Source organism: Scatophagus argus, chromosome 4, assembly GCF_020382885.2.
Source record: "Scatophagus argus isolate fScaArg1 chromosome 4, fScaArg1.pri, whole genome shotgun sequence".
NCBI lineage: Eukaryota > Metazoa > Chordata > Actinopteri > Scatophagidae > Scatophagus > Scatophagus argus.
This window is the reverse complement of record NC_058496.1, coordinates 492548-505000: the sequence shown is the minus strand read 5'-3', so window position 1 is coordinate 505000 and position 12453 is coordinate 492548. Positions and strand designations below refer to the sequence as shown.

The following is a 12453-nucleotide window of genomic DNA, read 5'->3' as shown; positions in this document are numbered from 1 at the left end:
GGTCCCAGCCCGTGTGTGTGGCCGGCTCAGGGTGAGTGTTTCCCGGAGAGAGGAGCTCACCTGGTCCGCTACGTCCTCCGCCTGGCTCATCAGGTCTCCGTGTCCCATCGCTGTCCCGGCGGTGAAGGCACTTCAGTGCGGAGAAACGGCTGCCAGCTCAGGTTCAGTCCGGTGGGAAGAGTCTCGGCCCGCCGACTGATGATGATGATGATGATGATGACAGTCCGACGCTGCCTCCTGCGACCCACAATCCCCTGCGCCGAGAGGCCACAGCGCCCCCTGCGGTCTCTCGGGGCCCAGCATGCCACGTGGACGGTCTGAGCCGGACTCGAGCTGTGAGCCGATTCAGAATCCATCTTCATCTTAAAAACAGACAGAAGTATGCGGACACCCATAACCTTTTCTCGCCTCTCGTGCTCGACTGAGACCACAGACGTCTGACACGACTCATCCGTTAGTGGAAGATCAATCAGTAATCTTTTACATCCATTCTCTCTAACACACAAAAATAAGTCAGATTTAGACAAGAAACACATACATGAGTCCAAACAATAAATGAACATTTTTATTATGGTTGTGACTTCCATGATGCGTTGAGTTTTATAGAAACATGTCTGTCAATAATGAAGAGGAAAAAGCCTAAACTCTTCAGGGTTGCTGCTGCAGTCCACCAAACAGCCACCAGATGTCAGCGACGAGCTGCTTTGACATAAAAGTGTGGGGAGCAGGCAGAACGTGAGGTGCATTGTGGGATACAGTGAGAGCAGGTCAGGTCTGAGCAGGTCTGTCCTCGTCTTCAACTCGTCTCCTCTGAGCAGCTCGGTGACTCTGAAACGCAACACGACGTCAGCACTTTGTTCTTCTGTGTGTGTGTGTGTGTGTGTGCGTGTGTGTGTGTCTCACCTGCAGGTTGAGGTAGTGTGTGTGTGTCCTGCAGTGTGTGTGCCGTGCCGTTGACTCTCTGTGGAAGAACTTGTTACACAGTCGACACAGGAAGCCACAAACAGGAACCACAAAACTGCTTCCTGTTGAGACACACATTCACTGATGCTGTTTCTCTCCACAGTTTCAATAATTCTTATTCACGGCTTGTGTCAGTCAGACCGTGCACATGGAGCCCGACTCACCTGGCGGCCATCGCTACGTGATGTGTGACAAGCTAACTGTTAGCTCGCTACATGACATCAGTGACATCTATAAAGATGGCTGACGTGTCGCCACTTCCGCCCACTGGCTGCCTATCACTGATCTAAAATCAGTGATGAACTCAGCAAATTAAAGTCAACAGTTACCATAGTAACCACAGGAACATACCATATGTGGTGTGGGGGTCATATTCCTCCCTGTGTGTTTCCTGTGTGTCAGCTGCCTGCAACACACACACACAAACACACACACGTCAGGCAACAGGAGCTAAAAGATTTCAGACTTTAGGGGGCGATGTGGTCACAGTCTTGTGTCTGAATTTTGAAAACGTGTGTAGACTGAGATTTGTCCAATCAGCAGCCTCCTTGCTGTCAGCTGGTCTGTCCATGCAGTGCAGACCTGCAGGCCGGTGAGCTCATGGCAGAGGACAGTAAACGTCACGCAGCAGGACTACAGACAGGCTGAGCTTCATGTCACACAGATGGGCTGTTCTATGAACGTCTGCATGTACCTCCAACATCTTCTCCTCCGTTCCTACACCATCTGCCTCCTCTTCACCAGCTGCCTCCACCTCCACCGCCTCCACCTCCACCTCCTCCTCCTCCTCCTCCTCCTCCTCCTCCTCCTCCTCCTCTCCCTCAAAGCAGCCAACAGCGTCCACTGTGATCAGCTCCTCCTCCTGAGCCTCCTGCAGGTGCACCTGGCGGGAGACAGACGGGGAATCGTCAGTCCTGACCGCCATCGACAGACGTGTTCATTTCACCACGCGTGTCATACATGTACAGACATCCAGCTCTTCATCATATCACCACAAGCACAAAACAGCTTCAAGTGTGGTTCAGTTTGATTGATTAAAGACAGATGATTTAATAAAAATAGATTTAATGTGATTAATCATTTTATTAAAACAAAACATTTTTCAGAGAACCTTAAATGAAGCTTACAGTGTAATAATTTTGTACAGCTCAGGTAGACACCACTGCCTGCGTACGAAGATGGCCGACAGGAGAGCTCCTCAGAGTGAAGCCAAAACAGCTGCACGCCCCCTGGTGGCTGGCTGCAGTACAACTCATGAGCCCCTCCCCCTCCACGTTAGCAGATGGGACATGAGCCAAACTCAAATCCATTTTCCCCAAAGACGGTTTCTGTCATTTAAGGTAGTTCTTATCCTGCTGGAAGTGGACATGCATCGGCCATCTTTGTATGTGTCAAACAGTCTGACATCAGATGTGATCAGACATGGGGGGGAGGGGTCTCACCTGCTGCTTGTGTTCTGCAGACTTCATGTGTTCCACAAACTTCCGGGGAGTCCTGAAGTGACGTCTACACACCGGACAGAAGGGACGACACACCTGCTTACACATCTGCACACACACAGAAGACGAGTCATCAATAAACCCGCCGTGTCACCTTTGGGTCTGTGTGGGTGGGTCTTTAGTTACTGATTATGACCAGCAGGTGCAGTGACATCACAAACCCTCTGACCAGCTAAAACCAGTGGTGTCTGTGATGTCCTCGTGTTGTGTCCCACCTTGTGCTGTTCTGTCCGTCGGTGGGTGATGACATCACCACTGAAGTGAGTCTGACAGGTGTCACACCAGCGCTGCCTGTCAGATTGACGCCCCCTGGAGGACAAAGGTGGAACAATCAGGACGATGATGTGTGTGTGTGTGTGTGTGTGTGTGTGTGTGTGCGTGTGCGTGCGTGTCCACACCTGTCCTGCAGTGTGTGTGTGGTGACGCAGACAGACTGTGTGATGTGCTTCAGCTTCGTCAGGTGCTCGGGTCCTGCCATGTGTTCCTGAAACACCTGAACACACGCTTTACCTGATTACCTGATTTACCTGAGATCTGATCCCAGTACAGCACATCAAAACAAAGTACTGCAGCAGTGAGGGAGAATCAGGTGAGTGTCTCACCTGCAGAGAGCGACATGTGATGTCACAGATGTGACAGTGGAGTCCACCTGTTTGCTTGTCAGCTGTCCTGTCTATCTGTCCAAACTCTCTGCTCTCGCTGCTCTGCTGGATGGTGACCTTTAGTGACCCCACAGTCTGCAGCTGAAACACACACACACACACACACACAGACACACAGACATGTTACAACATTTATATCAGTGACTGAGGTCATAAACTTAGAGGATATCACATTTCATCACCTCAGCTGCTCTGCTGTCCTCGTTGTGCTCTGCTGACCCCTGTTGGTCGAGAGGAGGAAGTCTGGACAAAATCCCACCTGACACACACACACACACACACACCACTGAAGTCTCTGACCTCACTGGATCAAAGGTCAGCAGGTACAATGTCAGTAGTTCATTAAGGCATCGGGACTGTAAACACACTGTGCTGCTCACACGTTGCTTCCATGCATACAGCAACACAACAGGAAGTGAGACAGCTCTGTGTGGTGTGTGTGTGTGAGACAAGCCGGTTTGTGTGCATGTCTAACAAAAAAGTGGGAAAGATGTCTGACAGAATCCAGGAGCAACGAGATCACACGTGAAACATTTAGTGTTTACTGTTTGAAAGGCACACACACCTGCCAAGCAGCCCTCATGTCCCCTGTGATCACATGACTCTTGAACTTTGTCTCTACTGGTCAAAGGTGCAGCCTCCTCTGCTCTGTGGGAAACAGAGTAAAGTGCAAGTACTTTCAAGTAGTACTTAAGCAGAGTATTTTTCACCTCTGGAGCTGACCTGCTCATTAACATCCTCAGCAAACATCAAAGATTTCTGTTTCTACATTTAGTCAATTTGTTAATAAAATAATCAGCAGACTGATCAATAATGCAGCCATCATTTAGATAGTGTGTGATGATTCGTGTGAAGTGAGAGACGTGAGATGTAATAAACAGTGCAGCCTGTGGGGGCGCCGGCAGCCTCTCAATGTAAACTTTGACCAACCCATCCAGTCTCGTTCTCTTTGTCTCCGTCTCGCCTGAGCCTCCATCAGATCCCGGGTCTCCTCTCTCTTCTTCTGAGGTGGTAGAGCTGCAGCATGGCCAGCTGTCAGAGTTTCCTGTCCCTGGCCCCGCCCACTTCCTGCCTGAAACCTGCCAAAGGAAAAACTGAGCGAGGTGAATCAATGACAGCAGACCATCAGCAACCAGGGGGTCATTTCAGTCTACCTGCTGAGTTACAGGTGGTCTCCGCTGCACGGGCCCAACAGGAAATCGAACCCGCGTCACACCATTCACTGTGGCAGGAACAAAACACCTGCACAGGGAACAGAGAGAGCTCCTGTTACAGCCGTAAACGTCTTGTTTTTGGAGCCAGAAGTGACAATATGGACGAGCTGATGAAACTGGTGGAGGACATCCTGACTGGATCTGAACTCTAACCACCGCTGCACCTCCGGCTGAGGAAGTGCAGCAGCGTTAGGATGCTATTTGTGGACTTCAGCTCAGCCTTCAACACCGTCCCCCTGGATATGCTGGGCGTGAAGCTCCACAACCTGGGTTTGTCAGACTCACTCTGCTCCTGGATCAGGGACTTCCTCACCAACAGGCCCCAGGTGGTGAGGATAGGGGAGTCTACATCAGCCCCACTGATCCTCAACACTGGCACGCCGCAGGGTTGTGTACTCAGCCCTGCCTTATTCACACTGTACACACACGACTGCTCTGCTATCCACCCCACAAACATGACATGACGACACCACTGTGGTGGGTCTCATATCTAACAATGATGAGACCCACTACAGAGACGAGGTCCAGAACTTGACACAGTGGTGTTCCAGGAACAACCTCATCCTGAACATCAGCAAGACCAAGGAGGTCATAGTGGACTACAGGAGGTCCAGGAAGACCGATCACGCTCCCGTCTGTATACTTGGGGAGGCGGTTGAGCGGGTGGACAGCATTAAGTTCCTGGGCATCCACATCTCCTCTGACCTCTCCTGGTCAGTGAACACCTCACACCTGGTGAACAAGGCCCAACAACGGCTCTTCTTTCTCAGGAAGCTGAAACGGACTGGACTGTCTACTCAGCTGCTCGTGAACTTTTACAGAGCCACAATCGAAAGCATCCCGTGTCTCAGTGTGACTGTGTGGTATGGCAGTTGCACAGGACAGGACAGGAAGGACACCACCTCACCTGGTGGTGAGGACAGCACAGGGGATTGTGGGCTGCAGTCTACCAGATCTGGACCTGAGTCCAGAAAAAGGCCAGACTCATTGCCACAGACCCCACCCACCTGGGCAACGAACTGTTTGTACCGCTTCCATCAGGAAGGCAGCACAGGAACATTAAAACCAGCACCAACACACTCAGGGACAGCTTCTTCCCCAGAGCTGTTAAAGCAATAACCCCCCTACAGTGAAACACTCACGTCCCACCCCCATACAGGACTTCACACATGACCCCCTCCCCCGTCTATCTGCATACACACACACAGCATACACATAGTCTGACACTAAGTGCACTTCATTTACCTCACGTGTATTTTGCACTTTATATTTTTATATTTCTCTTAAGTGTGCTTTTAAGCCGAGAATCTGCACAAAATTTCGTTATTGCATAATGACAATAAAGACTCTTGATTCTTGATTGACACCATCAGGTCGGCTCTGTTGGCGGAGAAGCTGACAGCGATGCAGGTGGATGCCCCACTGGTGTCCTGGATCGCAGACTATCTGACGGGCAGACCGCAGTACGTACGCCTGAAGTGCTGCCTGTCAGATGAAGTGATCAGCAACACCGGGGCTCCACAGGGGACTGTCCTCTCTCCCTTCCTCTTCACGATCTACACCACAGACTTTACACACTGCACAGAGTCCTGCCATCTTCAGGAATTTTCTGATGACTCTGCAGTGGTTGGGTGTATTACTGGGGGGGATGAGAGAGAGTACAGGACGGTAGTGGACAACTTTGTCACATGGAGCGGGAAAAACCACCTACAGCTCAATGTGACAAAGACCAAGGAACTGGTCTTTGAGAAACCTCTACTTTCTGAGGCGGCTGAGGTCCTTCAACATCTGCAGGACGATGCTGAGGATGTTCTACGAGTCGGTGGTGTCCAGTGCCATCACATATGCCGTTGCCTGCTGGGGCAGCTGCCTGAGGGTGAGGGACACCAACAGACTCAATAGAATCATCAAGAAGGCCACCATGTTGTGGGAGAGGAACTGGACTCTCTGACAGTGGTGTCTGAGAGGAGGATGTTGTCCAAAATAAGGACGATACTGGACTTTCCCTCTCACCCTCTCCACAATGTGTTGATCGGCTACAGGAGCTCGTTCAGCCACAGACTCTGACTCCCATGATGCACCACAGAGCGACACAGGAAATCATTCCTGCCTGTCGCCATCAAACTGTTAAACTCAGCACTGTGATGGACACATTCACTTTATATATACAATGTACATATGTAACACATGTACATACCTGTAGTTTTTTAGATTTATTTTGTTGTTTATCCTGTTTTTATATCTTTCACTTTCTTTCTTGATTGGGAGAACTGCAAATGCAATGTCCATACAAAAAAGAAATTCCCCTCGGGGATAAATAAAGGAATTCTGATTCTGAACTCGAGGACACACTGTGGCAGCGTCCCCTGCTTTGTGGTCTGTTTGACTCTAAATGGGGGCATCATTTACAACATGAACATCATGCTGTAGTGAAGAAGAACTGAAACCAGCGACTGAGACCATAAACTCATCAGAAAACTGTTTACTGAGGTCACACATCAACTGAGAAGTCGGCTCAATCTCTCAAGAGATCTGATTTCTGATCGAGTCGCCCCCTGCTGGACGTTAGAAACAATGCAGTTTTAAAACATGTAACTTCACTTCAGGCCAGGAAGTTCTGTCCATATTTTACAGTCAGTGAAGGAGACACAGCAGAACACATTTCAGTGGCAAACCTGCATATTCAAAAGCCAGTAACCCAAGGTTCTAACCAGCTCTTACCTGTCTCTTCTCCGCTGCTGTTTGACCATGTTGACAGGACCAGATGACCTTTGACCTGCACTGATGCAAAAGTACTCACAAGTCGAAGTAATTACAATACTTTCCTCTGAAATGTGGTCAGCGCCAGTCCTCTATAAGGAACAAACAACAGGAAATTACACGAGTCATTCATTTATCTTTCTCAGTTCAGTCCCTGTGTTTGACATTTTGTAAATCCGAGCTTAAATAACATTGATCCACCTGTCAACTGTACAAACCTAACTTTTAACAACCACGTGTAAATTAAAAACAACCATATTAGACATTAACTTTTAAGAGGTACAAACGCTCAGTCTACTTGTTATGCGAATCAAAACTATATGGAAAAGGTGCAGGCCAATTAAAAAGAGCTCAGTGCTCGGTAAACAAGCCGAATTTTGAACTGCCTTTCGTCCATTACTACATTAGTTAGTTAATACAAAATGACGAGCTGTAATCAGTTGATAAGCAGACAAATTTTAAATTCGCAGATTGCTTAAAGACATCTCGTACCGTCCGTAGTTTGGTTCACGTTAACCAGATGAGGAGCGACTTCTCCAAACAAACAGAGCCTGACTCAGAGTTATGTCTCTCTCTGGGTGAATCACAGCTTTTGTCAGAGTGAAGACATGCAATGTAAAGTGATTACAGTTCAATTTAGCTCAACTCGGCGTTCAGTGAAGCTACAGCTAGTCCTGCTACATGTAAACACATAACGAGTCGCTGATTGACTCTGAGCTGCTCTGTCGCCCCCTGTTGGTCAGGAGGAGGAACAGCGGCCATCTGTGGAACTGCAGCTTTGGAGAAGAAATGAAACTTAGGCCTAAACGCAAACCACAACAAATCATATCATCATGATCTGCACTAGAAAGAGTTTTCTTTAAACTACACTGCTGGTACTTTAATTAATTCACACACTGAATTAATTTTATGTAGCAACAATGAGTCCAACATGCAGTTTAACACAGAGGGGGTGTGCTCACTACGCTGTGCTGTTTGTGTATGTAGCATACAGTAAAAGTACTGCAGTACTGTTCGACTTCATGTGGCCTAACAGCGCTTACCTGTGGGCTCTGTGTTAAATAAACTAATAAATAACTTTGAATCCATCATGTGGTTCCAGGATCCAGGGGAGAGCTCTGATTGGCTGAAGAGGTCTGGAAATTATTTCCAGGTTGCAGCGAGTCTGTCGGTATTTCCTGGATTCATTCAGCGAGCAGCAGAACGACAGACAAGACGCTGAGACTGTAGGGAAACATTCACAGGGCAAATACACACTATCACACACACTCACACTCTCACACACACACACACACACTCACACTCTCACACACTCAGACAGGATCTCATCCCCGCCGCTGCCCCCGGTGGGTTCCAACTTCCTGTGCTCTGAGTCAGGCTGGTTTCCTCGGTCTGCCGTCCCGTCCAGCAGGCCGAGGTGCAGACCGAGCTCAGGAGGCGCAGGAATCCCTGAATGATGACCACGATGACGAAGTGACGAAGGAGAAGAAACACAAACACTCGTTGGTTGTTTGTACTTTTATTTTGAAGTTAAACCGAGTCTGACGCTGACAGAGCGTCAGATACGTTCAGTGACCGAGCCACCATCAGTCTGAAGGACACCTGAGGGACAGACACAAGTGTTTACTGTCTCATGTCAGCTGGACAGTCACATGACAGGAAGTGACATCACGTGTGGCTCAGTAAAAGCCCTGGTCGTAGTCTGTGGCATCCGTCAGCTGCTTCATCTCTGACACGCTATTGGCCAGGTAGGACGACAGCTCCTCTGACAGACAGGCAGGCAGACAGACAGGCAGACAGGAAGCAAGAGGACAAACAGGTGGACAGGAAGCAAGAAGACAGACAGGTGGACAGGATGCAGATGGGCAGACAGGCAGACAGACAGACAGGAAACAAGTGGACAGGATCCAGGCGGGCAGACAGGCAAAAAGACAGACAGACAGGCAGACAGACAGACAGGAACAGTGTTCATTTTGTGACATCTGATCATAAAACATTAAAAGATAAAAATATTTCTCATCTGCAGGCGACGTCAGTCCATAATCAGCCAGCTGATTGACTGAAGTCATTTTTCAGCTTCACAGGTTGGCTAACGAGACTCCAGTGGACTGAGTGGCGTCTGTCTCACCTGCTCGCAGAATTCCCAGTACAGCAGAGGCGGACACAGAACCCAGGTTGTTACGCGCAATGCAGCGATAGGTCCCCGAGTCCTCTGGCCCCGCCCCCTCAATCTGCAGCCAACTGGAGAGCTCGAACTTCAGCGGACCACCCCGAGACTGTGGAGACAGAGGAGGACGGTAAATCAGCCGCAAGGAGGAGTTTAAAATGTCTCCGAGTCACTGCTGCACCTGCACAGAGATGTGAGGGTCGTCTCCGGGCAGGACGACGTCTCGGCCGTCCTTCCTCCACTCGACAAGGGCCATCGGAAAGGCAAAGACCTCACAGAGGAAGACGAGACTGCTGCCGGTCCCATTCACCTGGCTGTGAGGAGGAACCTTGATGATGGGAACTGAAGGACAGACAGGAGACAGACAGACAGGACAGGAGAGACAGTCAGGTTTTGTTCCTGCAGACTCTGGCTCCAAACGGCGTCACTGGCACAGGATGGCAGCACTCACATCAGGATATTTTGGCTTCACTTCTGCTATTATGGTCTACTGCAGCTAAACCGAGAGGAGCTTCGTCTTCCTGCTCGTTTCTCCACAGCAGCTGAACGTCCTGAAAACACCTGAGTGAAGGGTGGAGGTGAGACGGAGAGCAGCGGTGAGGAGGTGGAGCTTATCAGCTTCATAAACCTCCTCACATGTCAGCCCTCAGCTGGAACCAAAGGTCAGCGTGCGAATGCGTTCACTCAGTCACGACCAGAACCGATCCAGGGTCAGTCCCTGCTCTGTTACGTCCGTCGACCCAGCCCCGTGGAGTCACTGGGAACGCTCCACTCTCCCAGGCTCCCTGAACTACACACCTGGTCTCTGACAGCCAGGACCCAAACGGTTTGAAGGGCCAAAACTGAAAACCTGTGGTGCGCAGGGTTTACGGTCGAGTCTGGCTGAAATGAAAACCTCTCCCACCGCACTGAGACTGGTCTTGTTATGCATCTTGGGTTTTTCCCGTGTCCCTCCAAGGAAAAGGTCTGCAGAGCGGCAGAGAGTCACTCAGCTCCACCTCCAGGTGTCTGCAGGTGTCATAGGAAGACGACTTCGGCTGGACATTCTGAACAGGGACTGCAGAGTTTCAGTGTTCAGTTTGTGAGGAAGGAGAACCTGAAGACGAGCAGAACGCGTCCAGGTGCTCAGAGAGCCGCCTTTACTCAGGCCAACAGCCACCCAGTTTCTAATCACACACACACACACACACACACACACGCTCACACACACACGCTCACACACACACACACACGCTCACACACGCTCACACACACACACACACACACACGCTCACACACACCAATCCCTCAGTGACCTTCTTTAATACTTATACCTTAAAAGGCTTTAATGTTATGCTTTCAGTTTCCAACAGGACAGACAGACAGACAGACAGACAGACAGACAGGCAGACAGACAGACAGACAGACAGACAGACAGACAGACAGGCAGACAGACAGGCAGGCAGACAGACAGGCAGGCAGGCAGACAGACAGGCAGACAGACAGGCAGGCAGGCATGCAGGCAGACAGACAGACAGACAGACAGACAGACAGGTGTCCTACCCGTCTTGCAGGGCCCCTTCCCTCTGGTTCTGAGTTCTGGTTTGGAGAAGGCGGCCTCTCTGAACTGACACATGTTCATGTATGTGACTCCATCAGTGCCACAGACCGCCTCCTGCTCCTCACACACACACACCTCCTCCTCCTCTTCTTCCTCATCCTCCTTTCCTCCTCTTCCTGCGGGCCGCGGGTCCGCCTGACACCGCAGCCCGGTCCCGCAGAGCCCGTAGAAGACGCTGCGGTCCCCCGGGTCGCAGGCTTGGCCCTCCAGGTTGCCGCACTCCATACAGCAGCCGCACGGGTCCAGCACCAGGCCGGCCCGGCAACCCCGGTTCTCCGGGCACAGGTCCGGCTCACAGGGCCCGCAGCTCGCGACCCCGCGGGTCCAGTTGCCGCTCCGGTCCCTGAAGCCTCCCAGCTCCTCATCCAGCACGTCGTAGTCCAGCGGCGGGTCGGTGCCGAGGTCGACCCGCTGGCTGGGGAGGGCCCGGTATGTGTGCAGATTCAGACAGAGACTCAGGAGAACCAGTCCTCTCAACCCCGGCATTTTAACCCTGGCTGTGGCTCAGCTGGACTCCAAACACACCGGGACCGGACGGGCGATGCCGAGTCGGTCCGGTTCCTTCTGTTCGGCGAGACAGAACAACCAAAACGAGAGCAGTAAATCAGCTTTTAAAAGCCCACACTCACATTCCTCTCAAACAGCAGGAGAACGCGAGGAAAAACACGGACGGAGGACGGGAAAAGAGAAGAGAAAAGTTCCGTCTGTGAAACGGAATCCAACAAAAGAGAGAAAACGACTTCAGTCAGAAGTCTGAGCCTCCCGTCCGACCCGTCGGAGGTTCAAACAGCTGAGCTGCTCGCGCTGCTCCGCCGCACGCAGACAGAACAAGACCGCACCGTCAAGTCCGTCAGCTTAAAACGTCAAACATCCGCTCAGATCCTTCAAAATAAAAAGCTGACAGCGGTTCCGTTGAACTCCTGTTCGGTGTCCTGTCTGAAGGGGGCAGCGTCTACATTCTGCCAGCTAACGACAGGATTCAGCAGTTTAAGGTGAACATATCAAATGAGTTTCTTCTGAAAAAGTTCAGTCTTAAATTCCTCTGTTTTGTTACTGGGCCTTCAGAGAGTGACGTTCAAGATTTTCCAAAACAATTCACTTCAACAAAAGGAGACCCCAGATCCTGTTTAACCCAGTGGGCAGGGTTGGAGTAGATGGACTGATCACACTAGGCACACGGATTATCATGACGTTCATTCAGTTAGTAACCCACATATTTCAGTTTATCAATCTGTATTTCACTATCAATACACAACTAGTCAGTCATGTATTTCTCTAAAGAGTAAAGCATGATATCATACATTTCAGATAAATGCATTTTACATTTCATTCTAATGTGTCTTCACCTATTCAGATTTAGAAACCACAAAGTTGTATAGTAAAATTAATATGTAAGTTATAGTTGCTTATAAAGTCTTGGAGATGTAGTTCTCACCGGGCCAGTAGCTACCAAAACACCCACCAACTCACTAGCCATATGGGCTAACGTTAGTCGGTCACAACCACTCCCAGAAATGAAGATGAAAAAGTTGCACAAGGTGAGCACCATATTAATCACAGTGGTTCCTTTGAAATGAGCTGAAAATGT

At 50.2% G+C, this 12453-nt stretch overlaps 3 protein-coding genes across 6 annotated transcripts in view; all 3 read right to left on the bottom strand.

Moving 5' to 3' along the window:
• surf4l (surfeit 4, like) overlaps positions 1 to 410 on the bottom strand; it is a 5339-nt gene extending 4929 nt beyond the window's left edge. Inside the window, exon 1 of the mRNA XM_046386504.1 lies at positions 61 to 410. Coding sequence (XP_046242460.1) covers positions 61 to 108 — 48 coding nt within the window. The 5' untranslated portion in view covers positions 109 to 410. The remainder of the gene's footprint in view (positions 1 to 60) is intronic.
• Positions 411 to 543: 133 nt separating this feature from the next.
• Positions 544 to 7844, bottom strand: ciz1b (cdkn1a interacting zinc finger protein 1b). Of its 4 annotated transcripts, none has more exons than XM_046386500.1 (14): positions 7591 to 7844; positions 7060 to 7190; positions 4279 to 4366; positions 4055 to 4203; positions 3690 to 3772; positions 3307 to 3383; positions 3065 to 3205; positions 2861 to 2955; positions 2678 to 2771; positions 2406 to 2510; positions 1733 to 1846; positions 1315 to 1369; positions 904 to 1025; positions 544 to 828 (listed from the first exon to the last, which is right to left on the bottom strand). In XM_046386500.1, the coding sequence occupies exons 2-14, from the start codon at positions 7086 to 7088 to the stop codon at positions 769 to 771; spliced, it is 1212 nt and encodes a 403-aa protein (XP_046242456.1). In that variant the 5' UTR covers positions 7089 to 7190; positions 7591 to 7844; the 3' UTR covers positions 544 to 768. The 4 variants fall into 4 exon arrangements, with proteins under 4 accessions (XP_046242456.1, XP_046242458.1, XP_046242457.1 ...); XM_046386502.1 differs by having other exon boundaries at positions 7060 to 7133; XM_046386501.1 differs by having other exon boundaries at positions 7060 to 7119.
• A 593-nt stretch (positions 7845 to 8437) lies between these two features.
• Positions 8438 to 11727, bottom strand: LOC124057974 (kazal-type serine protease inhibitor domain-containing protein 1-like). Its single transcript, XM_046386721.1, has 4 exons — positions 10808 to 11727; positions 9447 to 9607; positions 9227 to 9374; positions 8438 to 8863 (listed from the first exon to the last, which is right to left on the bottom strand). Exons 1-4 carry the CDS (start codon positions 11349 to 11351, stop codon positions 8778 to 8780), a joined length of 939 nt encoding a protein of 312 aa, XP_046242677.1. The 5' UTR covers positions 11352 to 11727; the 3' UTR covers positions 8438 to 8777.
• Positions 11728 to 12453: the final 726 nt, after the last annotated feature.

Excerpts from the sequence above, each read along its gene's own strand:
- ciz1b (XM_046386500.1), bottom strand. The coding sequence starts at position 7,088 with ATGGTCAAACAGCAGCGGAGAAGAGACAG. Across the intron at positions 2,511-2,677 it reads GACGGACAGAACAGCACAAG|ATGTGTAAGCAGGTGTGTCG; the intron begins GTGGGACACAAC and ends GTGTGTGTGCAG. Across the intron at positions 829-903 it reads CACACTACCTCAACCTGCAG|AGTCACCGAGCTGCTCAGAG; the intron begins GTGAGACACACA and ends GTTGCGTTTCAG.
- LOC124057974 (XM_046386721.1), bottom strand. The coding sequence starts at position 11,351 with ATGCCGGGGTTGAGAGGACTGGTTCTCCTGAGTCTCTGTCTGAATCTG. Across the intron at positions 9,375-9,446 it reads ACCCTCACATCTCTGTGCAG|TCTCGGGGTGGTCCGCTGAA; the intron begins GTGCAGCAGTGA and ends CTGTCTCCACAG. Across the intron at positions 8,864-9,226 it reads ACTGGGAATTCTGCGAGCAG|AGGAGCTGTCGTCCTACCTG; the intron begins GTGAGACAGACG and ends CCTGTCTGTCAG.